This window comes from Hyaena hyaena, unplaced genomic scaffold (genome assembly GCF_003009895.1).
Source record: "Hyaena hyaena isolate Hyena2069 unplaced genomic scaffold, ASM300989v1 scaffold_362, whole genome shotgun sequence".
Taxonomy (NCBI): Eukaryota; Metazoa; Chordata; class Mammalia; order Carnivora; family Hyaenidae; genus Hyaena; species Hyaena hyaena.
The window spans coordinates 699,778-727,259 of NW_024080998.1; the positions used below are offsets into that span (position 1 = coordinate 699,778).

General features: G+C 35.7%; 1 protein-coding gene across 4 annotated transcripts in view; it reads left to right on the forward strand.

Annotated features, from left to right (window-relative positions):
- Positions 1 to 27,482, forward strand: part of BIRC6 (baculoviral IAP repeat containing 6) — a 223,608-nt gene that overhangs the window by 90,048 nt on the left and 106,078 nt on the right. For all 4 annotated transcript variants that reach the window (XR_005531445.1, XM_039250287.1, XM_039250288.1 and 1 more), the window contains exons 27-44: positions 40 to 254; positions 430 to 638; positions 1,071 to 1,417; positions 2,314 to 2,533; positions 3,031 to 3,164; positions 3,935 to 4,072; positions 5,798 to 5,925; positions 10,238 to 10,369; positions 11,984 to 12,199; positions 12,784 to 12,967; positions 13,604 to 13,759; positions 14,571 to 14,701; positions 15,783 to 15,936; positions 18,490 to 18,606; positions 21,119 to 21,273; positions 21,765 to 21,891; positions 25,227 to 25,337; positions 26,613 to 26,746. Coding sequence is in view for 3 of the 4 variants with exons in the window: in XM_039250287.1 (XP_039106218.1) it covers positions 40 to 254; positions 430 to 638; positions 1,071 to 1,417; positions 2,314 to 2,533; positions 3,031 to 3,164; positions 3,935 to 4,072; positions 5,798 to 5,925; positions 10,238 to 10,369; positions 11,984 to 12,199; positions 12,784 to 12,967; positions 13,604 to 13,759; positions 14,571 to 14,701; positions 15,783 to 15,936; positions 18,490 to 18,606; positions 21,119 to 21,273; positions 21,765 to 21,891; positions 25,227 to 25,337; positions 26,613 to 26,746 (3,008 nt within the window). In the remaining variant the exon portion in view is untranslated. The remainder of the gene's footprint in view (positions 1 to 39; positions 255 to 429; positions 639 to 1,070; positions 1,418 to 2,313; positions 2,534 to 3,030; positions 3,165 to 3,934; positions 4,073 to 5,797; positions 5,926 to 10,237; positions 10,370 to 11,983; positions 12,200 to 12,783; positions 12,968 to 13,603; positions 13,760 to 14,570; positions 14,702 to 15,782; positions 15,937 to 18,489; positions 18,607 to 21,118; positions 21,274 to 21,764; positions 21,892 to 25,226; positions 25,338 to 26,612; positions 26,747 to 27,482) is intronic.

Sequence of the window (27,482 nt, forward strand, 5' to 3'; positions counted from 1 at the left end):
ACAATGGTATTTTTTGTCATCCATTGCTCTCTCTGATAGGAGCAAGGAGATTTGTGACCTTGGATTTTGGCAGACCAATACTGTTGACAGATGTATTGATTCCCACTTGTGGAGACTTGGCCTCCTTGTCAATTGACATTTGGACATTAGGAGAAGAGGTGGATGGTAGGCGACTAGTAGTGGCAACTGATATAAGCACCCATTCACTAATTCTGCATGATTTGATACCACCTCCTGTGTGCAGATTCATGAAGGTAAAATACTTCAAGACAGCGAATTCCATGTTTCTGACAAGTTATGAAAGATACTTAGACATAGAATTAAAAAGTATAACTGCTTTTTTAAATACATTGCTCAGAACTTTATTGCAGATGGATGTGTATGTATATTTATGTTTTTGCTTTTTGTTTTTTTGTTTTTTAATTTCAGATCACTGTCATTGGACGTTATGGAAGTACAAATGCCAGAGCCAAAATCCCATTAGGATTTTACTACGGTCATACGTATATCTTGCCTTGGGAGAGTGAGCTGAAGTTAATGCATGATCCTTTAAGGGGAGAGGGTGAATCTGCAAACCAACCAGAAATTGATCAGCATTTAGCAATGATGGTTGCTCTACAGGAAGATATACAGTGCAGGTTATTAGAAAATTGCAGTTTATTTAATCTTATTGAAACCTTTTATATTGTATGCCTTATGTATATTTTCCAAGAAATGCCTTTTCATAGATGTATAGAAGAGAACAAAAGGACAGGGCACCTGGCTTAAGTCAAAAGAGCATGTGACTCTTAATCTTGGGGTTATGAGTTGAAGTCCCACTTTGGGTGTAGAGATTACAAAAAAAAAAAAACTTTTAAAAAAAGAACAAAAGGAAGTAGGAAACTAGAACATTACAGTGATACTTGATAAATTAAAATGTTGTGATTAAATAATTGGCTCTATTTCTTTAATACTTAACTGATTAATTCTTTTTAATGGTTTTAGAGATTTAATTTTCAGTGTACATTTATACATACGCATCAAAGAGAGCATTGCAGGGATTATTTTGTACATGTGTTTTTTATTTACAGGTATAACTTAGCTTGTCATCGACTGGAAACTCTTTTGCAAAGTATCGATCTTCCACCTCTCAACAGTGCTAACAATGCACAGTACTTTTTGCGAAAACCAGACAAGGCAGTTGAGGAAGATAGTAGAGTTTTTTCTGCCTATCAAGATTGTATTCAGCTACAGCTTCAACTGAATTTGGCTCATAATGCAGTACAGAGGCTCAGAGTAGCTCTAGGCACAAGTCGGAAGGTATTAAGTGAAACATCGGATCCAAAAGATTTGATTCAGACATCTTCCACAGAGCAGTTACGTACCATCATCAGATATTTATTGGACACTTTGCTCAGTCTTCTTCACTCTTCCAATGGTTTGTATTTGGCTTAAGTTCTTCAAATCCTAGAAATGTGTTTGATGTGATTTTGTTGCATGTTGTGTTGTTGTGTTAATACTTCCTGAGTATAGCTCATTTTGATATCCTTTTTTTTTTTTTTAAATCTTTTACTTACTTCTGAGAGAGAGAGAGGCAGTGTGAGCAGGGGAGGGTCAGAGAGAGAGGGAGACACAGAATTGGAAGCAGGCTCCAGGCTCTGAGCTAGGTATCAGCACAGAGCCCGATGTGGGGCGTGAACCCATGAACTGTGAGATCATGACCTGAGCTGAAGTCGGGCACTTAGGCGACTGAGCCACCCAGGCGCCCCTGATAATCCTTTCTAAAGTGACTATGAATTGTGTTTGTAGGTTAACTCCCCCCCCCATACTTGTTTTTGTTTTAAATGCATTTTCGATTATTTTCTTGAGTTTTGCTGTTGATGGTGGCACATCATTTAGTTATTGGCAATACATTAAATACTGTTATTGTGAAAACTGGCACTAAATTGCTAACCTAAGATATTGTAATTTTCTAACCAGGGGCTATTTTTGATGAATACACATGCACTCTGAGCTATTTTTGATCATTATACATGCACACATTAAAAGACATGTACTCAGCTATCTGATATACCCAACTCCACCCGTAAGAAATATAGTTGATTGAACTGCTTCCTAGTAGCTTTTCTCCTCCCCAAGTGTTAAATTAAAATTAAAATTCTAAATTAAAATTAAAATTCTACTCGTGAAGAATAATTAAATGAATAGCAAAATAAATAAAATACAATTGTGTACTGATTGCTGGTAAAGAGGAAAGTGTACTTAGGTATGCTGATACTGATATTACAGCATACACTTAAATAGGAAATTTTATTGTTTTCTGTTTTGTAATAGGACACTCTGTTCCTGCAGTTTTGCAGAGCACGTTTCACGCCCAGGCCTGTGAAGAGCTCTTTAAACACTTGTGCATCAGTGGAACCCCAAAAATACGATTGCATACTGGTCTTCTACTTGTTCAGCTCTGTGGTGGTGAAAGATGGTGGGGTCAATTTCTTTCTAATGTTCTTCAGGAATTGTACAATTCAGAGCAGCTTCTCATCTTTCCACAAGATAGGTAGGTCACAAGATACTGGAGTTGTTTGTTATTCGTAATTTCTGCTTCTCATAGTCAGTGCTCAGATTTTGAAATCCTATATATGTGGATACTGAATGGAGAAATGAAGCATGTCTTTCCGGGGTTTGGGAAATGCCCAGCAAAGCGCATGTTGAAGAAGATTACACATGATATATAACCAGACTACCTTCTTTAGTTTTGTAATTCAATCTGTGGAGTTTATAATTTGTGTTTAGAAGTATTTCCTAACAGATTATGTTACTTTATCTGTTAAATATATTTTTTGAGACTTTGATAAAGTTCTCTTCTTGATTTCTTATAGATATAGTTAAGAAATACAACCAGTAGTTTGAAAAGAGGTAATTTTAACATCATAGCTCCAGATATTAGTCGTGCTAAGAATTGCACATCCTATCATTTGTTTGTTAAGTTTCAATGTAAATTATTTTTTAAATGAGGAAATTGATTCATACTGAGTATTTATATCTCTTTTTTAGGGTATTCATGTTACTTTCCTGCATTGGTCAAAGATCTCTTAGTAATAGTGGAGTATTAGAAAGCTTACTAAATCTTTTGGATAATTTATTGTCACCTCTTCAGCCGCAGTTACCCATGCATAGGAGGACAGAAGGTATTGTTTAAAGTGGTCGTCTTTTGTAAAAACATAAGATTCCTATTACTGCTGCTGTCATAAAATGGCTACTGTGAAGTACTTACTTTAATAATCATCACAACACATTTTTATGTTAATATTTTTATGATGTAGACTTTCATGTAGTTGATTGTCATATGTTTATAGCTTTAAAGGTCTATTCTGTTTTCATTATTTGAATTATGAATTTGGGAACTAGTGTGTTTTTTCTATATACTCATAACTAAGATCAAACTCTCTTATTTTAGTGTTGTGTTTATTTTTGAAAGAGAAAAGGTAGAGAGAAAGAAAGAACACGAGTGGGGAAGGGACAGAGAGAGAGACACAGGCTCCATGATCTTAGCTGTCAGCAGAGCTCAATGCGGGGCTCAAAGCCTGGAATCAAGATCATGGCCTGAGCTGGATTCAGATGCTTAATTTACTGAGCCACCCAGGCACTCCTCACAGTCTCTTATTTAAGTCTCTGTTAATTTAAGGCACAGTTGCTGTTCTGGTCATCGATAATACATTTCATTTGAGCAACAAAATTGTTATTGGGAAAAAACTTAAGAACATAGTTTATAAAACTTTATGAATGAGAAATTAAGAGGTTTTTTTTTTTAATTTAGTTATTGTAAGCCTAAGACTAGGACCTTATACCTTGTTTCCTAGTTTATAAATTATTATCTGTTGGATTCAACCTATGACTAAGAATCTATTTTCATACCATAGACACCTGATTGTTTTTTCTCCCTGTCATCTCTACATAGGAGTACTAGATATTCCCATGATCAGTTGGGTTGTTATGCTGGTGTCCCGGTTGTTGGATTATGTGGCAACTGTTGAAGATGAAGCAGCAGCTGCAAAGAAACCTTTGAATGGTAAAGACAGGGAAAGGTTTCTGACAGGTATCAGAAGTTTATAATAATCTGTTGGTGGGGATTTTGAGTGAGTACACAGTTGTTCCAGAACTGGCTAGTCACCTGGAGATTCCAGCTGTATGTAATTTATGTAAAGTGTGAATTAAATTTACCAGAAATCTGTTTTAAGGTTAGAATTTATTTTTGAAGGACTTAATGGACAAACCCCTATGTGAGCATGACTTTTAATGTCTGAATACAACTATGTCTTTCAATGAGGTTTTTCTAGGCTCATTTAAACACTTTGTAATACCATACATATCAGTGAATTTATGAATAGGAAATCTGTTATTTTAGTATAGTGTGTCACTCTATTTATCATCATGGAGTATTGTTCTAATCAACTATAGAGAGCTTTTATGCTTATATTCAGAAATTACCAAAAATTTTTTTGAGTTTCTGTCTTTCTCCTTGAAGTTTCGAGGCATAGAAATTTAAAAAAAAAAATTTTTATAGTTTATTATTTTAGGGACAGAGAACAAGTGGGGGAGGGGCAGAGAGAGAGGGAGACACAGAATCCAAAACAGGCTCCAGGCTCCGAGTTGTCAGCACAGAGCCTGACATGGAGCTTGAACTCACGGATCTAGAGATCATGACCTGGGCAGAAGTCTGACGCTCAAACGACTGAGCCACTCAGGCACCCCGAGGCATAGAAAAATTTAAAAATTAAAGGAAATCAGACTGTAAGACAAATTATTTTTTTTCTTTTTTCCAGCCTAACAACATTTTTCCTAAAGGTTTTGAAATAGCTGCACCTTATATCTAAGTGCCATAATTTTGAATTTTACACATTGTCTGGGCCATAGTATTAAAAAAGACCCCTCAGGGTGTTTTATAGGTAAATCAGTTGATTATCATTTGATAAATGGTGTCCATTACATTTGATGAAAGGGTGGGAAATTTTATTCATTCAGAGAATATATGTCTTAAATATTTAGAGTCAGTGTCTCAGTTTAGTCTTTTATGGGATACAGAGATATCTGTACAATTACATCTAACTGTCATATAAAGTTGGAATATTACACTATTAGAGGTCTTAGTTTTTATTTATAGCATTCCGATAATATGCAAATGCACTGTTGCAAGACATTTTTTGTAGGTTTTGAAGAATTTGAACGGACTTGACTAATGGATATTAGAGAATAGGAAAAGATATCTTTAGGTCTAAGCAGGTATAGACAAATAATTGGAGATGGGTCAGGGGTGGTATTGAGCCTGAATTGAAAAGAGGAATGATACTTAAAGTAATAGTCTGGACACATTTAAAAAAAAAATGAGAATAATTTGAGCTACACAGCATAATTATTGAACTGTTTAACCTTATTTTTACACTTATTAAGCCACATTATTGAACACTCTCTTTTTGGGTCCTTGCATGAACGTATGGGTTTGACATAGTAGTGAGCATTTGTTGTTGAATTGAGTTACATCAGTGGTGTGTTGTACAAAGATTAATCTTAAGCAACTGTGGGGAAAGATGGCTGTTATCTTAAAGGAAAGATTGGAGACAAGAAAACTCTGATCTTAAAGTCATTTAGGATCTGGATTAGCCTTTCTAGGGTTAAATCTTATTACTAATTTCTTTGTAATGCTCAGTTTCTTTAAAACTGCTTTGTTGTGATTGACATGTTTATAAATTTTTATTTTCTGGGTATGGAAAGTACTTTAAAACCACATTTTACAGAATTATTAATAAAACTTTTGCTTTTATAGGTAACCAGTGGAGTTTTATTAACAACAATCTGCACACTCACAGCATAAATAGGTCTTCCAAAGGCAGCAGTAGCCTTGATAGATTATATTCCAGAAAAATCAGAAAGCAGCTAGTTCATCATAAACAGGTAATTTTCAATACACTTTTAAAATTTTAATGTTTGAAAACATTGCTTTTGAGGTTGCATGAGCTTACTGTCAAATCTCACGTATGATATTTAATGAGGTACTTAGGGAAATTATTTAACAAGTTTTGAGACTGCTTCTTTATTTGTAAGATGACAGCAGTTTGTAGTTTACAGATTTTTGGTGAGTTCCTTTAACGTATCTGCCTTTTCACGTCTCTGTTACTACCATTCTGAGTGAGAGGCTGTCATTTTCCTTTGTCTGGTCAGAAGGCCTGTCATCCTTTTTGTTCTTTCTCAGTCAAACCTTACATCATTTCCTTCTCCAGTTCTTAGTATCTTCCAGTTGATCTGTGCATGAAGATCAAAGTCCTTAACATGGCTTGAGAATATGTGTCTTCTGCCCCTCTTTGTGCCTGTCAGGTTTGAATTTTAGTCTAGCCATATTGAATTTGAGTTCATGCACCACCAGTTTTCTCATCCAGGATTTTCCCATGTGGTGAGTTTCCTTTCCCACCACATAGGATAACCTAACTTACTAGGCATTAGTTCAGGCATTAGTTTATTTTTTTTTAAGTTTATTTATTTATTTTGAGACAACAAGAGTGGGGGGAGGGACACAGAGAGAAGATCCCAAGCAGGCTCCGTGCTGTCAGCGGAGGGCCCCATGTGGTGGGGCTAAGATTCAGGAACCGTGAGACCAGACCTGAGCCAGAATCAGGAGTCAGATGCTTAACCAGCTGAGCCTCCCAGGGGCCCATCAGGCATTAGTTTATATTCGCTTCCTTAAAGAGGTTTTCTCTGGTTTCTAAATTAGGATCATACCCGCTAAATATGTTCCCCATGTCCTGTATTTTTCCTTTCATTATATTCATCATAAATTTTGGTAGGGATTCTTTTGTTACTATGAGATTTGTGTGTTTCACTGTGAGTAAATGATTTTTAAAGCCTTGTTAGGAGTAATGCAGAGTGTTCTGTTTTACTTGCCTTTTTTTTTCCCTCAAAATGTTTTTGAGATTCATCCATATTGAGTATATCATTGGTTCTTTTTATTCTTGAGCACTATTCCATGAATATCCAGAATCTGTTTATTCATTTTCCTGTTGATGACCCTTTAGTTTTGTTTTTTTTTCTTTTTGAAATATAAATAGGCATATATGTTTCTTTCTTTGCTTAATATGTAAATGTTTGCATGTACACCCACTCAATCTTTCTTTCACAGAGGGTCATGTATTAGAATGCGGCTTTTGTTATAGAACATCTGTGCATATGTCTGGATTTTTTCTTACTTGGTTCCATGATTTCTCTTGAAATTACACATATTTGGTCCATATGCACTGTACTGGTTAGAAGTGAATTTATAGCTGACATCAGATTCTTGTGAGCCATTACTTTTATTTATTTTTTTTTAATGGGTCTGTCTCTTTTCTTTTACAGTATATACAAGGTCATATTACTACATCCTTCATACCTAGTATGGAGCCTAGTAGTGTCTTATCAATAATTATTTATATAATTGATTTAAACTGTAATGAGAATTTATATGAAAATCCTTAGGATCTAAAGTTTGTGAAAGCTTTAGACTTCTTTAAAAACATGGACTTAGCACTAAATTGTTTTCACTTCTGTGTTTTTCAACTATAAGCTATTTGATCCTTTGCAAGAAAAATGATGTGAAGCTTCTCCCTCACCTTTTTTTTTTTTTTAACTCTTAACTAATTGTAGGTGGTAATAATTTGCATCCTTTTGAATTAGGCTGAATTTATTGAACACTTAATGTTTATGCTTGCTGTGTTTAATTTAGGATATAAAGGTGGAAAACAAACCTAAAATATAACCTACTCGATTTACCTTAGTAAAATACTACTATTTTATTCTTTACTGTGAAGGACATTATTGGGACAGTTGGCAAAACTTAAAGTGGGGTATGAGTCATAGTTGGTAGTGGTATATTAGTAGTATTCTCTGATTTTGCTGGTTTTATTGTGGTTTGTAGAGAGATTTGGTTCCTAGGAAATACTAAAGTATTCAGGGTTGATTGGCCATCAGGTTGCCAACTTATTCTCAAATAGTTGAGGAAAAAAATGACTTTTTTGCCGTAATTAAAATTGCTGATTAAGACTGTGATTGTTTTGAAATACATTAAAATAATGTATTTGTTATTGTAATTGTTGGGTTTATTGTGGAACTTTTAGGATAGTTTTCTGCAAATACTGATTTATGGTAGTTCTCTCATACACATAACATATGTTGATTATCTAATACATGTGCATACTGGTTTTAATTTAGGATACATTGTTCTTCATACATGGAGATTATGGCCAAGGGAATATTTCTTTATAATATATTAAAATATCTTGCACGGCAAAGGAAACAACCCACAAAACTAATAGGCAACCAACAGAATGGGAAAAGATAGTTGCAAATGACATATCAGATAAAGGGTTAATAACCAGAATCTGTAAGGAACTCCCCAAACTCCACACCCGAAAAACAAAGAACCCAGTGAAGAAATGGGCAGAAGATATGAACAGACACTTCTCCAAAGAGGACATCCAGATGGCCAAAAGACACATGAAACGATGCTCAGCATCCCTTCTCATCAGGGAAATACAAATCAAAACCACACTGAGATACCACCTCACGCCAGTCAGAGTGGCTAAAATGAGCAAATCAGAGAACTCTAGATGATGGCGAGATATGTGGAGAAACGGGCACCCTCCTACACTGTTGGTGGGAATGTAAACTGGTACAGCCCCTCTGGAAAACAGTGTGGAGGTTCCTCGGGAAACTAACAATAGAACTCCCCTATGACCCAGCAATAGCACTGCTAGGAATTTACCCCAGGGATACAGAAATGCTGAGGCATAGGAGCACATGTACCCCAATGTTCCTAGCAGCACTCTCCACAATAGCTAAAACATGGAAAGAGCCTAAGTGTCCATCAACGGACGAATGGATCCAGAAGATGTGGTTTATCTATACGATGGAATACTCCATGGCAATGAGAAACAATGAAATCTGGCCATGTGTAGCAACATGGATGGACCTTGAGGGTGTTATGCTGAGCGAAATAAGTCAGGCAGAGAAGGACAAATATCATATGTTTGCACGTATAGGAGGATTAGGAGGAACTTAACGGAGGAACAAGGGGGAGAAGAAGAGGGGAAATGGTGGGGGAAAGGGAGAGAGGCAAAGCATGAGAGACTCTTGAATGCTGACAAAAACTGAGGACTGATGGATGTGGGGGGGGGGATGGGCATGGAGGAGGACACTTGGGATGAGCACTGGGTGTTATGTGGAAACTAATTTGACAAACTATTTGTAAAAAAAAAAATGAAAAAAATATCTAGGAAAGTAGAAATTTTTGAGATGTTCTTTGAAGAAATAGGTTTAAGTTCTTAACAAATTATTCATTTATAATCATAGTTATTACCTTCTAGTGACTATATTTAGAATCATATTCTGCACATATGGCTATATGGAGATGTGGTGAAGTCATTCAGTGGATATTTAAGGTCTTCCTGTGCAGAAATTTTTTTTCTTGATTTTGGTCTATTTGTCCATTGGTACTGGCTGGTGGTTACAAGGGGTTAGGATTTGGGCACCTGGGATAGGGGGGGTGTGGGTGGGCAACATAAAAGAACATGAGGGAATCTGGTGGTGATGGAACTATCGTGGTGGTTCATGTGTCTCTACTTATGTAGAATTCTATACAAGTAAGATACACAAACATAGACACACTCAAAAGAGTAGAAGTGAAACTGGAGAAACCGGAATAAAATTGTTGTATTTTAACAATGTCAGTACTCTGTTGTTGTATTATTGTATAGTTTTACAAAATGTTATCATTGGAGGAAATGGAAGTCTACAAAAGATCGCTCTTGTTTCTCACAACTGTATATCTATAGTTACCTCAATAAAAAATATAGGTATTTCAAAAACATACTACTCTTGAGGGAGGTTGCCATAAAAACAAAACTGAGAATATTACACAATAAAAAGATTTCCTTGCATATTTAAAAATACTTTTCCCTTCAAAAAATACGTATCAGTCAATCTCATTGGTGGCTTACATAAGAAAATCTTCCATTTATTTGCCTTTTCCCATGAGTGAAGAATGGATTAAGTCTAGTTATAACATGGAGAGAAAAGTCAGGATTTGGAAATGACTTATCAGCAACACAGATCTTGCAGGGAGTTATTCCATTAGTTGTATGTATGAAGTGTATATGGTAATTTACTTTGTTTTCTTAACACTGTTAGCTAAATTTAGATTAAAAAGTTAGATTAATCTTCTTCTTCTCCTTCTCAGCAACTTAACTTGTTAAAAGCTAAACAGAAAGCTTTGGTGGAACAGATGGAAAAAGAAAAAATACAGAGTAACAAAGGATCATCATATAAGCTTCTGGTAGAGCAAGCAAAACTAAAGCAGGCTACTTCAAAGGTATGAGCTATGGTTTTTAATGTAATTATTTTGGATAAGTCACTTTTCCTTTTAATTGAGTAAAGTATCTTTAATAATAATTAAGAAACTTAAAATATACTGCTTATCAACAGAAAAATCTATTCTAAACCCTTTTCTTGAGAGGAGATAGCTTTCAACTCAAGGAAATATAAGATAAATGTGGATTCACAGTATGTTTCCAGTGTGGTTTTTTTTTTTTTTTTAATTTTTATGCCTATATTTTGAGAGAGACAGAATGCAAGCACAGGGAGGGGCAGAGCAAGAGGGAGACACAGAATCTGAAGCAAGCTCTGGACTCTGAGCTGTCAGCCTATAGCCCAACACAGGGCTCTAACTCAGAGACGGAGATCATGACTGAGCTGAAGTCAGATGCTGACTGAGCCACCCACATGCCCTCCAGTGTGCTTACTTTAAAGTGGATTGTGTGCCAGTAAATTGAAGATAAAAGAGTCAAGGAAATGTACTGTGTATTTAATGTGTTCTTTCTAAGTGAAAATCCATCTAGTGATTTGTAAATAAAAATTTTAAATATAATGATATATTACTTAATTTTTTAAAAAAATGTTTAGTTTTGAGAGAAAGAGGCAAAGTGACTGCAGAAGAGGGGCAGAGAGAGAGGGAGACACAGAATCTGAAGCAGGCTCCAGGCTCTGAGCTGTCAGCACAGAGCCCGATATAGGGCTCGAACACATGAACTGCACATAACCTGAGCCGAAGTTAGACAGTTAACCAACGGAGCCACCCAGGTGCCTCAGTTAATATTTATTTTTTAATTTTGGGGGGATAACACATATAGTAGCTGATTTTGTTTATTGTGTTTCTTTAAATATGAAGTTATTCCACCAGATTTTGCAGTAACTTGAGTTCATACTCTGTACTTGAAGTTATGTTATATAGGTTTATCATCCACCTTTTCTGAATTATGTTTTGGGTGTTTTGGTAATTTTTATTCAAGATATTAGATTTGACCTAATGTAGCCTTAGTGTAGAATTTCACTTTTCAAAAATGGAAGTGAAAGTCTTCCATTTATTTCCCTTAGCCCATGGGTGAGGAATTGATTAAGTCTAGTTATAATATGGAGATAACAGTTAGGATTTGGAAATGACTTATCAGCAACACAGTTAAAACAGGATTTTGCAGGGAGTTGTTTATACCAGTAGTTGGATGTATGAAATCAGAAAGTACGGTTACTTTCTGAAGCTTATGGGTTATCTAAAATTTTGTTCTTTAGAAGTTGTAAGTTTTTCAAAGTGAATATTTTCATCCATAAAGAATGTTCACTTAATAAGCACTGATTTAGGGGCGACTGGGTGGCTAAGTAGGTTAAACATTACCAACTCAGGTAATGATCTCACGATCCATGAATTTGAGCCCTGCGTGGGCTGTGTGCTGACAGCTCAGAGCCTGTGGTCTGCTTTGGATTCTGTGTCTCCCTTTTTCACTGCCCCTTTGCTGCTCGCTTGCGCAGGCATGCACACATGCTTGCTCTTTCTCATATTAATAATAGTAAACATCTTATAATAATAGATAAAAATACATAATAATAAACATTAATAAACACTGATTTAAATATTGTAAATTTCTCTATGCAGCACTTCAAGGATTTAATTCGGTTACGTCGGACAGCAGAATGGTCCCGCTCTAATTTAGATACAGAAGTTACAACAACAAAGGAAAGTCCAGAGATAGAACCACTTCCATTCACCCTGGCCCATGAACGTTGTATTTCAGTAGTGCAGAAACTTGTTCTGTTTCTCCTCTCCATGGATTTTACATGTCATGCAGATCTCTTGCTGTTTGTTTGTAAGGTTAGTAAAGTAATAGGCATAATTTATAATTAGAGACTTCGAGGGTAAGAAAAAGAAAGAATGCAGTCTTTAATTGTTTTTTTTTTGATTAAGAGAAATAATAGTGCTTTTATTGGTTTTCTTTATGTAATTCAGGTTTTTTTTATTGTTCTTTGAAAGATTTAAAAAGTATATTCCTTAAGAGATGTGATTCATATTTTTAACCTAGTTAAAACTATAACATAGATTTGAAATCTCTGTCAGGTAGGTATGTCTATCTCCAGCCTACCTTTTTCCTATTAATTAAAATAAGAAATACAAAAATAAGTGCTAGATTATGATGATTAGGGGTTTTAATGCCCTGAAGGCTTTCTTGTAGCATATTCATTATTTGTAAATATTATTTTTAACCAATCCACCAAAAATTTTAATGAGATTTTGATATTTGATTCATGAAAATACATTTCTCTGCATTTTGTCTCAAACAATTATTTTGACACTGAAAGCATATCTCATTAATGAGGACTATTATTTCAACTGTTTATTTTTGGAGAAAACATGTGTAATTGATGTTTAAGTGTCTGTTTTTTTAAAATGTATTGCAGGTCCTGGCACGCATTGCAAATGCCACGAGGCCAACTATACATCTGTGTGAGATTGTGAATGAACCCCAGCTGGAAAGACTGCTACTGCTTTTGGTTGGAACTGACTTTAATAGAGGAGATATATCTTGGGGTGGTGCTTGGGCTCAGTATTCCTTAACCTGTATGCTACAGGATATATTAGCAGGTTTGTCTGGGTGTATGTTTCATAGGGTATGTCCAAATTAGCTGGTTATGGCTTGAATAAGTAACATTTAAAAGAAACTGTAATTCTCCAAAGTGTAAAAGGTCTGTTTAATGTATCAGCAGCAACCATTTGGAGTTACTTTGTATTAGTTATGTTGACAGTTGTGATAAATGTCAAGTCTTTATGAGGAGTTACATTGTTAAAGAACAGGGACATTAGAGAAAGTCAGTTTCATTATTAATATTAGCAGTGAGCTACTTATTCTTTATGTGGCCTTGAGGACTCTTTGTGCCTCATTCCTTTCATCCATAAAATGAGGATAATAAGAAAGAGTACCTTCCTTATAAAGTTGTTTTGATGAATGAGTGAGTTAATACATGTAAAGGAACTATAATAACTCCTGGTCATATTAAACATTTTGTGTTTTCTACTAGTTACTTGTCTGTAACATTTGAGGATAGTGTGGTGGGTCCTAGTATTTCCACGGTAGGTGGAGAATCTTTTGCCTCAATCTTTCATAGTTGGTGGAGCATACATGGTGTCATTCTCTAAATTGGAGGGAAAATGTACTTTATATGATTTGGATATTGGTTAAGAAATTGTTAAAAACAGTTATGGCTCTCTTCTGTCGTATAGGAGAGCTGCTGGCTCCAGTAGCAGCAGAAGCCATGGAGGAAGGAGCAGTGAGTGATGATGTGGCTGCAGCAGCTGGCGACTCGGACGACTCCCTGCAGCAGTCTTCAGTGCAGCTGCTGGAGACTATCGATGAGCCTTTGACACACGACATAACGGGTACCTTCTTTATGTTTTATTTAAAAACATAGCTCGCTTGTTCTTTTCTTTTTTTAATGAAAACAAATATTTTTTTAATGTTTTATTTATTAAAAAATTTTTTTAATTTTTTTTTTTTTTTTAATTTCGGGAGAGAGAGAGAGAGAGTGTGAGCAGGGAAGGGTCAGAGAGAGGGGGAGACACAAAATCTGAAGCAGGCTCCAGGCTCTGAGCTGGCAGTCAGCACAGATCCCAACGCAGGGCTCGAACCCACGAACCATGAGATCATGACCTGAGCCAAAGTCGGACGCTCAACAGACTGAGCCACCCAGGCGCCCCTGTTTTATATATTTTTGAGAGAGACAGAGTGTGCATGGGGGAGGGGCAGAGAGAGAGGGAGACATAGAATCTGAAGCAGGTTCCAGGCTCTGAGCTTAGCACAGAGCCCAGTGTGGGGCTTGAACCCATGAAGAGTGAGATTGTGACCTGAGTTGAAGTCAGACTCTTAACCAACTGAGCCACCCAGGCACCCTTGAATATATATGTCAAAATGCAGAATTTTAGTTCAGTAGAAAATTAATTTTTTTATATTTTTGTATTGTGGTTACTAAGGCCAAAACCCTATTGTGTTTTTTATTGGTTCTTTATAGATGGATACATTTTTGCATAATTTATTAGTGTTTAATTGTCAAATACAAAAATTTAGAGATGTTTATGTCAGTAGAAACATATGTTACATACAAGTAAAGTAACTTTCTGTAATTAAAATCAATATATTGGTTAATTTTATGTTATATACCTTATCAGTGTAATTGTTTTCAATTATCTGAAGGTGCACCTCCTCTTTCTTTGGAAAAAGATAAAGAAATTGATCTTGAGCTACTTCAAGATCTAATGGAAGTCGACATTGATCCCTTAGATATTGATTTGGAAAAAGATCCTCTTGCAGCTAAAGTTTTTAAGGTATGATATGCTATTCTTTGCATTTTAAATATTTCATTTTATACTTTTGGCTTATTAATCACTTAAAACAGGAAAGTATACCTGTTTATCACTAAATGTAATTCATTATTCATTGTTCTCAACATTCATTAATTTGCAGTTTTTTTATAATATCAATAGAATAGTATAAGGAACATGTACCCTTTTATTAATATAGCCACTGTTACTGTCTCCTAGATTAGTAAGAGCCACTCATAGGCATGGGGAAATTTAGTTATGGATTACTAAATTTCAAGCAGTGTTTAAGCTCATCCAAGCCCAGTGTATTGCAAGTTCTACTTTTGTGTTAGCCTCAACTTTTTCTAAACAAGGTATTCCCCTGATACTTTATATTGTTTGTTTTTGTGTGTAAGAAATTTTGTTTTTTAAGTTTTAGTTATTTTGAGATGGAATATGAGTCAGGAAGGGGCAGAGAGAGCAGGAGAAAGAATCCTAAGCAGGCTCTGCACTGTCAGAGTGGAGCCTGATGTGGGTCTAACTCATGAACCATGAGATGGTGACCTGAGCCGAAGTCGGATGCTTAACTGACTGAGCCTCCCTGGTGCCCCGAGATTTTTTTTTTAAGGATGCTAATTATTCCTCAGATTCTAATAGCCTTTTACATTTTTTTTAAGTTTATTTATTTTGTGTATGAGACAGAGAAAGAGAAAGCAGAGTCGGATATAGGTAGAGAGAATGGAGAGAGAATTCCAAACAGGCTCTGCACTGTCAGCACAGAGCTGAATATGGGGCTTGAACTCACAAACCGTGAGATCCTCACATAAGCTGAGATCAGGAGTTGGATGTTTAATTGACTAAGCCACCCATGCACCCACCCCTCTCTCAGATTCTAAATAAATAAGGTACTTCTAGATTTTGGTATAAAATCAAGAGAAAATTACTTAATTATTCCTATAGATGATTAAGGTGAGAAGTAGATTTTGGTGTTGTAAAGGGCGGGGAGCATGTTTATTTTGTCTTGTTTGAATTTAGATAGTCTAAGTAATGTCATTCTTAATGAAGAGGTAAAAATAAACCACAATTTTTTTCCCACTTTTTTAAGCCAATAAGCAGTACCTGGTATGATTATTGGGGTGCCGATTATGGTACCTACAATTACAACCCTTACATTGGAGGTCTTGGAATTCCTGTAGCAAAGCCACCTGCAAACACAGAGAAGAATGGATCACAGACAGTTAGTGTTTCAGTATCTCAGGGTAAGTGGGTATTATATTCTAAGTCATGTGCTATTCTTTAAAACAAGTCCTCATTTTATGTATGCTTTGGCATATGAGAAAAAGAGGCTGAGTGTGTGTGGTGAGGGTTTAGTTTCCCAGGTGTGCCATCAGAGTGACACAGACGTATGTTTTTGTGTCATTCCATTTGGAGGAGCTTCCGTTTATGGTGCATTTTGTTTCTCAGAATAACACCAAACAAAATATGTTTTGTGAGTTGTGTGGGATTGACAAGGACTTTAACTTAACTGATTGTGCTTTTTTAATTACTTTTTTGCTCTTAATAATAACTCATATTTTATTTGTGACAGATGAAACCACACTGAGTATTGTTTTTGCACTCTTCTAGTCATGTAGAATATATCAGAGGATTTAATTTCTTTTATAAATCAGGGCATTTTTCTACAAAAGCAATCAGGAAGCAAATTGCATCAAAATTAGGAAATTAACGTTAGTACTAACATTCTTATCCCATTCCAGTTCAGCGTTTGTGTTTAAATAACGTCCTTTATGCAGAAGGATCCAAAGCAAAAAGATACCTTGTCTTTAGTTGTCATTCTTCTTCAGTCTCATTCAGCCTGACATAGTTCTTTTTTTTTCATTCATTCATTCATTCATTCATAGAGAAAGATAGAGCAGTGGAGGGGCAGAGAGAAGGGAAGAGAGGGATTCTTACCAGGCTCCACATTGTGAGCATGGAGCCAGACACAGGGTTTGATCTCACAGACTGCAAGATCAGACCTGAGCTGAAAACAAGAGTCAGATGCTTATGCAACTGAGTCACCCAAGTGCCTGCCAAGGTTCATCAGAGTTCACTTTCATGACCTTAATGCTTTTGAAAATTAGAAGCCAGTTATTTTGTAAAATATTCTTCACAACTTGGGTTTATGTGCTATTTCTTCATGATTGCTCAGGTTTTCTTACTGTATTCTGTTGTTGACTTATGATTTTAATTTGTTCCATGACTGGTGATTTGAAGTTTAATTACTTGATTTAAGGAGATATCTGTCAGTCTACTCCATTATAAATCATTCTTTACCCCTTGCCAAATAAATTTTTGTGAATGTAGGAGAGTGGTACTTTGAAACTGTTCTTTTTAGGAAAATTAGATTATTCATTTTTTTTTTTTTTTAAATTTTTTTTTTAATGTTTTTTTTTATTTATTTCTAGGAGAGAGAGAGAGACAGCGTGAGCAGGGGAGAGTCAGAGAGAGAGGGAGTCACAGACTGAAACAGGCTCCAGGCTCTGGGCTGGCAGTCAGCACAGAGCCCGACGCGGGGCTCGAACCCACGAACCGCGAGATCATGACCCAAGCGAAAGTCGGACGCTTAACCGACTAAGCCACCCAGGCGCCCCTAGATTATTCATTTTTAAGTGGACTTATGGTTTTCTGTTTTATTCATTGGGTCATAATTTGTTATTATTTGTATATTTGTTGCTTAGTTTTTATTAAGGCAAAATATAAATACCATAAAATTTACCATTTTAACCATTAAAAAAATTTTTTTTAATGTTTATTTTTGAGAGAGAGAGAGCAGGGGAGGGACAGAGAGAGAAGGAGACACAGAATCCGAAGCATGCTCCAGGCTCTGAGCTGTCAGCACAGAGCCTCATGGGGGGCTTGAATCCATGAACCCCAGACCTGAGCCGAAGTCAGATGCTCAACCACTGACACACCCAGGAACCCCCATTTTAACCATTTTTAAGTATATAGTTCTTTGGCATTAAGTATATTCACAGTGTTTTCATTATTTATTTTGATGTTCAAATTATCCCTCATTTGACAGTAGGATCTTTAAGCTTATCTGTCTTTTTGATACGTTGCCTTTCTTTGAGTGTTTCCTTGTTTTCTGGCACAAGATACCCCAGGCTTAGCATTTTCTTTTCCTTCCCTAGATTGGTAATTAACTACTTCAGCAAGAAGGTTATTTCAAAACCTTTTAGTGAAAGAATATGATTAGGAAACAAAGATTTGGGTGCTAGGTATACTTAACTACGATTTTGTGATTGTTTCTGTGTCTTCTTGGTAGTAAGGGAGTGTGTGTGTGTGTGTGTGTGTGTGTGTGTATGTGTGTTTACACACATTTGTGTCTATATTTCTAATATATATATATCTGACTATAATAAAACTCTATAGGCTTCATTTAATATTTTTTTATTTAAAAACAATTTTTTAAATTCTAGTTGGGTAATGTACACTGTAATATTACATAGGCTTCATTTTAACGTACTCCCATTTTTGTATCTCTTTTCTCTGAAGTGAGGAGCCTGGTTCTCACTATCCTTACCTTACTTGCTCCCACTATCATCACTTAATTTATTTGATCCGCCTCTCTCTATGTAACCAATCCCCCATCTCTGGCCTCCTCTGCACAGATGTTATCTACTGGGCTGATACTCCCTGACCAGTTGTTCTTCCATGAGGACACATTCGTCACCCTGTTTTGCATTTGGATGTAGACATTTTATTATAGGAAATAGGACATGGGTAATAATTACCAAATGGCTGTTTTTTCTTTTAATTCCCCTTTGTAGCTCTGGATGCTCGCCTAGAAGTTGGACTTGAACAACAAGCGGAACTTATGTTGAAAATGATGTCTACTTTGGAAGCAGATTCCATTTTACAGGCACTAACAAATACGTCTCCTACATGTAAGTGAAAATCACCATTCTTAGAATATTACAATGAATGATTTATCTCTTGGTTATTTTTTTTATTTTGTATTAAAATTTTTTTTAATGTTTTATTTATTTTTGAGAGAGAGAGAGACAGCGTGAGCAGGGGAGGGTGAGAGAAAGAGGGAGACACAGGATCTGAAGCTGGCTCCAGGCTCTGAGCTGTCAGCACAGAGCCCGATGCAGGGCTCAAACCCACAAACTGTGAGATCATGACCTGAGCCAAAGTCGGACGCTCAACTGACTGAGACACCCAGGCGCCCCTCTCTTAGTTCTTTCTAAGTGCATTCAGCGAGGACAAATTTTTAAATTCCATATATGTTGTGAATCTGAGTAAGCTAAGTCTATAGTGCGTCTCCATCACTAGGTTAGTAGCAATTGAAAAAAAAGACATAGGATTAATAAATGGGAAAGTGGAGGGGGCAACAAAATGCCTCCATGGAGTAGTACGCTTACATTCAGTCCAAAAACCCGAGTGATGTTTTGTTATTGTGGTGTTGTGAAGTTAATCAAATTCCTAGAGTTGTTTGTTTAGCTAGCCGCCTGGGAGTTTCTTGCATTATATCCACAGTTAGTATAAAGTGGGTTTTTAGATACAGAAACACCCCCTTTTCTGAGAGAAATAATTTTCAAGACCCCCAGTGGATGCCTGAAACCACAGATAGTACTGAACCATATATATACCATATTTTTTCTATACATATCTATGATAAAGTTTGATTTACAAATTAGGCACAGTAAGAAATTAACAATAATAATAAAATAGAAAGAACAGTTATAATCAATACTGTAATAAAGGTGTGAATGTGTTCTCTTCCTCAAAATATGTTATTTATTCACCCTTCTAGTGGTGATTTTTGATGATAAAACGCCTGCATGATGTAATGAAGTATGGTGAATGACATGGGTGTAGTGATGGAGTGTTAGGCTACTGTTGACCTTCTGATTGTACATCAATCAGAGGATCATCTGCTTCCTGACTGCAGTTGACTGCTAGTAAAAGAAACCAGAAGCCATGGGAAACAAAACTATTGATAAGAGGGTACTACTGCAGTGGCATCTTTGTCATCCTTAAAGACTAGGATGGAAGAGATATATATGGGCCTAACTGAACTGTCGAACTGAGGATTTACTACCTGATTATCTATATCACAGGAGGGTAAACTTTTTATATAAAGGACCAGATAGTAAATATTTTAGGCTTTCTAAGCTGTAGTGTGTGTTGTTACTACACAACTCTGACTTTGTAGTAATAAAGTAGCCATAGACAATATCCAAACAAGTGGGCATGGCTGATACAGAAACTTCCACAGTCAGGTGCCTGCCAGTCTTAATCATGAGGCTGTAAGTCTGCTGAAGTAGAGTACTAGACGTGGCTGGATTGCCTCCTGTCAGGTGAGCACAGTTAAGATAGCAGCCTGTCTCTCAAAGACAAAAGATTGAGCAGCTTTGCTGAGGAGATGGTGATGTTTTTTATTTCCCTTCACCTTCTCTGGAGTATGCTGAGTAAAGGAGCAGATGTACTAGTTAGAACCTAGGAAAAGCATCATGTTCTCCTTCTCTGAAGGAGAGTTCACAGTGCATTAGAGAAATTTGGGTCTTTAAGTATTTCTATGTCAAATTAAATTCATCCACTTTGCTGTTTTCATTTATTTCTTACCTTAGGAGCTATAGAAAAAACGGTGAAAAACTGAAGAAATGTTCTAGTGTTGTATCATCTTGATATTGGTACATGAATATTATTGCACCTTATCTTTCATGTAATGGAGGGATCTCTTTTGTTGGGTCAGCCTCTCTGTGACCACAGACAACTAGTACTGACCTAAGTAGTCCTTTTCTTTGTTAAATATTTCTTGTTTAAAATAATTTATTAGAAGATGCTTTTGTAATTTGTATCACTTCCTATTACTATTGTATCTTTTGATTTTTATACTGTTCAGAACTTTGTCCCCGTTTTAGTGACTTTCTAAATAACCTTTCTATGGAAAACCTCTCTTAGAGTTCATGTATATCTCTATTCCCCATGAATATGTAACTGTTTATTAGGTTGGTGTGTGACCTGAGATTCAGAATTTTTTGATGCTTCCCAGGTAATTTTAATGTGTAATCAAGGTTAAGAATCAATGAGCTAGTGTCTAAATTATTCTAAAACTACTTTCTTAAGAATTAGTCAAGATTCTTCTTTTTCTTCCTTTTCCTCTTTTATTAATTAGGAAAAAATTGAAAATAGAAATTGCTAGAGAGTAAGGTTTTGTTGCTTTGATGGACAAGTGCTGTGAATTGGGGAGCTTCTCTCTTTGGTGATTGTCTTTTTGACCTTCAGGTAATGTTGTAAAAACAAATTTTCAAATAATATAATGAACCATTCTTAGGAATGCAATTAAAAAAGTGTTTTTAAGATCGTCACTTACCTGTACATACTAATAGCTAGTGAATGTTTCTCCTGATACTTTTTGTGTATAAAATCATAATTGTGTTTAATTTTCAGTATCACAGTCTCCTACTGGAACAGATGATTCACTTCTAGGGGGTTTACAAGCAGCAAGCCAATCCAACCAGCTAATTATACAGTTATCATCTGTCCCAATGTTAAATGTTTGTTTCAACAAACTTTTTTCCATGCTTCAAGTCCATCATGTCCAGGTATGACTTCAGGAGAAGTGGTGTATTTTACAAGTATTGCCAGCCTAATAAAAGATTAAAATAACTGGGGAGATCTTTCTCAACCAGAAAGGGTGTTTTATTCATTATCTCAGATGGAAAGGTATTGGAGATCCTTTCATAGCCACAGCTCCTCAGTGGTAGGTTTTTATAATTTTTATGATGTTTAAGGTTTATTAGTTTAGTTCCAGTTATATGTTGTATATGCCTCTGTATTTAAAGACTTGAGTCACCTATTATAATTTAGAAAACCATATGTATTAGGTACATTATAAATTTTAATTTAGTTAAATTTTCTTTCATTAAGAAGTGTGAGATGTTTGCTTGCCAACTAAATTGGAGTAGCCAGAGGAAATATTTAATCATAAAATTAATTACTCATAAGGAATCATTCATAAGGTTTTTATTTAACAGTATTTCATTACATAATAGGTATGTTTTCTTTCCTCCTGTCAATTTTCATTCTTTTTCAGTTGGAATCACTTCTCCAGTTGTGGCTCACATTGAGTCTGAATTCTAGTTCATCTGGAAACAAAGAAAATGGAGCAGACATTTTTTTATATAATGCTAATCGAATACCTGTCATTTCATTAAATCAGGGTAAGATTTATTAGAAGAAAAATTATTAACATACTATAAATAAACTAAAAAGTCAATGATTAGGTTAACATATACCTAATCTTTATCATTAGGGTTATAATGTTTTAGTGGAAAAAAGTTGTTTTTTTTATACACTGACAATAATTAGCCGTGAAGAGAACAAAAAACTTATTCTCTGGCTTATATTATCTTATGTCTATGTGCAACTAAAACTTGAAGTGTTAACATCTTTATATTTTCTAAAATATTTATTTTTTAATATAATTTAAAAAAATGTTTTATTTGAGAGAGACAGCGTGAGCATGGGAGGGTCAAAGAGAGAGGGAGACAAAAAATCAAAAGCAGGCTCCAGGCTCTGAGCTGTCAGCACAGAGCCCGATGCATGGCTCGAACCCACGAGCGGTGAGATCATGACCTGAGCTGAAGTCAGATGCTTAACCGACTGAGCCATTCATGAAGACACCCATATTTGTTTTATTCTTAAACTGTTCTGTTGCCACTGGTATCTTCCTTTCTTTCTTGCTTGCTTTCTTGCCTGCCTGCCTGCCTGCCTTCCTTCCTTCCTTCTTTCCTTCTGTCCTTCCTTCCTTTCTTTCTTCCTTTCTTTCTTGTTTTGAGAGAGCGTGAGCAGGGTAGGGACAGAGAGATAGAGAGGGAGACACAGCATCTGAAGCAGGCTCCAGGTTCTGAACTGTCAGCATAGAGCTTGATGCAGGGCTTGAACTCATAAACCCTGAGATCATGACCTGAGCCAACGTCTGACACTTAACTGACTGAGCCACCCAGGTGTCCCACGATAGTTCCTAAAAATGTGAATGAGACCTATAGGACCTGATAGAATGGAGAAGGATGTCAGTTTTCTGTAGAAGTTGTATTAGTTAGGGGCGCCAGGGTAGCCCAGTCAGTTAAGCATCCAACTTTGGCTCAGGTCATAACCTCAGGGTTTGTGAGTTCAAACCATGTGGTGTTGGGCTGTGTGCTGACAGCTCACAGCCTGGAGCCTGCTTCAGATTCTGTGTTTCCCACTTTCTCTGCTCCTCACCTGCTCGTGGTCTGTCTCTCTCAAAAATAAACATTAAAAAAATTTTTTTTAAAGTTGTGTTCGTTAGCTCTTGGGTTTATTTTTTTTTTGACAAATGAAAGAATGTGGAAATAATGGGATAAAATAATATTTTTCTATAGAAATAGAATTAACCTTTGGCTCTGGCTGCAGGAATCTATTTAGTTTTATTTTAAGAGAAGTGTTAAATGATCATCTATTTCTGGTGCTTTCTTCCTAGTGGGGCACATTCTCTATTCACATGGCTCTCAGGCTGGTCTTTCAGTCTGAGTTGACAGTCTCACTGGCTCACGGTCCTACTTATATCTGCGTTGCTTTGGCAAGAGCCAGCCCTGCGTTAATTAATAGGTTTTCATCTCTTCCACTATACTAATAAATTATTATAAGTTGTGCTCTTTATTATTGTGAAAACCATTACACATAAGCAGGAATTAGTAAGAAAGGTAAATAACTTCATCATTATCATCAGATATCTGGTTAGTATTCAAATTTCTAGTTGTCTCAATTGTTACAAATTTTTAAAACTTGAAATAGAATCCATATAAGGTCCACACATTTTAATTATATTTCTTTAATCCTTCTTAAGCTGTATAGCTTCCCTCTACATCTTTTTTTATCGCCTTAACAAAATCATTTGTCAAACAAGTTTGGTTGTTTGTTTTTCAGGATTCCTGAATTTTAGTGATTGTGTCTCCACGCTATCCTCTCGATTTCTTATAAATAGGTAGTTAGACCTGGAGCTTAGTTTTTTTTTAAAGGCAATTTCAGGGGTGCCTGAGTGGCTGAGTCATTTAAGCATCTGACTTTGGCTCAGGTCATAATCTCACCGTTTGTGAGTTTGAGCCCCACATCAGGCTCTCTGCTGAGCTTGCTTTGGATCCTCTCTGCCCCTTCCCTGCTTGCACAGCTTTCTATGTCTAGCTCTCTCAAAAATAAATAGTAAAAAAAAATTCTTTAAAAAAAAAAAAGCAGTTTCATAGGTCACCTCAATTTTTACATTGTTTAATACTGATGCTGAATGGCATTAATAATTCATTAGAGGTTTCAAAATGAGGATAGTCTGTTTCTGTCACTTTTTCATTTTAGTTGAAATATATAAAGGGAAAGTTTATAGGCTATTCTGTCACCCTCTGTTGGTATAATTTGTATAGTAGAGGCAGGGAAAATGCCAGCAGTTCTTTAGTTTTTATTTATTTTTTAATTATTATTTTTTAATATTTTTATTTATTTCTAGGAGAGAGAGAGAGACAGCATGAGCATGGGAGGGTCAGAGAGAGAGGGAGATACAGACTCTGAAATAGCCTCCAGGCTCTGAGCTGGCAGTCAGCACAGAGCCCGACATGGGGCTCAAACCCACGAACCGCGAGATCATGACCTAAGAGAAAGTCGGACGCTTAACCGACTAAGCCACCCAGGCGCCCCTCTTTAGTTTTTAAATTCAATTGGTTCACAGGTAGTCTACGTGCATGACCATTTAGTTTCTTTAATAAATGTTGTATAAATTCAGGGATTTAAAAATATTTTTCAGTTTTTATTACAATTGTTATGCTTACTGATGCTAAAATTTTGCCATTTGTGGCCAGGGAGGTGCTCTTTCATTTGTTCTTTCTTTCTTTCTTTCTTTCTTTTTTTTTTTTTAAATACATGACTGTGTTTTTGTTAGCTTTTAAAGTATAGTAAATGTTCCATTCTGTTTATATTTTAGCCTGAAATCTGGAATCAGCCAATTTTCAAGGGTGTTTTTAGAGTACAGTCTCAGCACTGTATTATGTTTGCGCACTTGAATAACTTTTTTGGCTTTTCCAGCTGCCATAATGCTTCCTGCTTGGGCCTTCAGGTGATCTGATTTTTGTTCTAATTGATGCTTTTGCTGTGAAGTTTTATTGGTTTTCAGAGGTTTTACCCCATCCCTGTTTTTCCAGGATCCCCTATTATTTTCGGCTTCAGGTCTTGCAGAATATGAAGATTTTTAGTAAAACTGTTGCAGTAGAAGTGCCTGTAGTTTGAAAAGGACAGCATGTTTATGGTGATAACATGTTATTTTATGGACTATGGGCTGAGCTTTAAACTCAGCCATAAAACTTTTTTTTTTCTTAATTCTTTAGTGCTGTTTAACAGGGAACTCTTTTCATTTGTATGTTTTGAAGCCACTAGGTGTTGAGTTGATGTAAAGAAATAGTGTCATGTTTCTAAATTTATCCATTTCGTTTTTAATTCTTAAGAAACATTTGGTTATCATTAATGAACAATTTCCCCCTTTCTCGTTTCTGTGTAGCTTCAATAACTAGCTTCCTCACCGTGTTAGCTTGGTATCCCAACACTCTCCTCCGGACTTGGTGCCTTGTGCTTCATAGTCTAACGCTCATGACGAATATGCAGCTTAATTGTAAGTTTACAGATTTGTTCCTTTAAATCTATTCCTTTAAGTCTCTCACACATACATTTTTATTCTTACTATCAGATTCTAAAGATTTTTCTAGGAAGTGATACAGTTGTGAAGATTATGTTCCTTCTTTGAATATGCCTCGTCTGAATTTGTTCTCAAATATAGGCTTTGTGCTTCTTTACTTTGACAGCTTACTCTCATCTGCCATCACAAATTCAAATCCTAGTTTTACTTTCTATAACCTTACTGTGTATTAAAACAAAAGTGATTGCTTTTAAAGTACGAAGTCAAATGTTTACTGTTTGATGTTATTCTTTTTAAAGTCTCTTTGCACTTAAAAGTGATTTATTATAATCATGAACATATAATTAGATTCCTAGGTTTTTGTTTCCACATCTAGATCCCTTCTATGTTATCTTCTGTAGTGCACATTGGTTTTACTTTTCACTTTTAAGTCTGGATTTATTCTGACATTCTTGAGATTGTTGTTAAGATAGGGGTGAAAGTTCAGACTAGAAAACAAGGACTTGCCATTTGTGAATTGAAATCCTTGTTCCGTCTATAGATTATGACAAGAGGTGGGTAAATTTTATCCCTGTTCTTTCTGGGGTTAATTTCACTAAATAGAAAACTTTGTCACATTGATAAATAGATCAGTTTAAATCATTATTTAGCATCAAAGTGCTTTTCCTTTTTTTTGGTTGGAATATGCTTTCCAAATATAGCTTCAAAAGCCTCCTTGTCTCATATTGAAGATAGATTTAATTTAACTCAAAGGATATTATTCAGTTCAGAAAGCTGGCTTGTTACCTGAATATCTTTGAACAGTGTACAACCTTTGTGGTACTGGCCTGCAAAAATGAATAGTGTTTGCCTAGATTTATTTTAGAAAACAGGGTTAAAATCTACCTGAAAAGTAGGTCCCTTTTTCTGAAAGAGGGAAATAATTACCAAGAATAGGCTCACTTAAAGGTCAGTAAGCATTTGTTTATTTATTTTCCAATTTCTTTTCACTTGACTGTATACTAAATAAGATGCACTTTAAACCAGCTATTTTTACAGTCGGATTAGGAGAGAGGCCATAGGAGATCTGTGATAGATGAAAATACAGAACGAGCCCAATACAGTCAATGCAGTAGAGATACAGACCCTTTTAATAAACTGACTTCCAGGAATATGTGAGTGTTCCTTGAAACTAAAAGGTATTTGAGATACTGCATTTCCATTCTTTCAGGGTCCATTTGTTAAGAGCATTTTTTAAAAACTGTTTTACAGCTGGTTCAAGCAGTGCCATTGGAACTCAGGAGAGCACTGCTCATCTGCTGGTTTCCGATCCAAACCTGATTCATGTGTTAGTGAAATTTCTATCTGGCACCAGTCCACATGGAACAAATCAACACAGTCCGCAGGTACGGTGGCTTTTGAAAACTAGTGATAGGCCCAGACAGTTCAGTAAACATGTTATATTTTATAGAAAAACTAAATATAACTAATAAATAAAATCTTCATTGCTAAGATATGAAATGATATTGTTTTATATTTCAATGTACTGAATGAAATGTTTTGAATGATATATAGTAATAGTTATACTGAAACTGCACAGCTGGTAGTAAATTTTTACTTGAATTTTTACAGGATATACATTCAGATATGTATTTTTGGCATTAATTTTGGGACAATTTAAGAAACATTCTGAAAAAATGCTTACCTGAAAGTCAGGGAAACATTTAAGAAACTTGGAATTAAAAAAGTTTGTTTTGTTTTGTTTTTTTGAGAGAAGGAGGGCACAACTGAAGGAAGGCTAGAGAGAGGGGGAGAGAGAGAGAGAGAATCCCAGGAGGGGCACAGAGAGAGAAGCTCAAACTCATGAACTGTGACATCATGACCTGAACCAAAATCAGATGCTTAATCAACTGAGCCACCCAGGCGCCCTAAGAATTTAAAAAGTTGTTTAAAAAAAATGTACTATGTTTAATGACCTCTGCTATTAAGACTGATACTCTACCTAACTTAGTCATTTTATAATATTGAATATATTATTTGAAAAGCAAGTTACATTGCTCAGAGCTTAGAAACATTTTTCATCTTATTATAAACTTTACTTGTGTCAGCTTAGTTACTTGTTACATTGTATTGCTTTTTAAA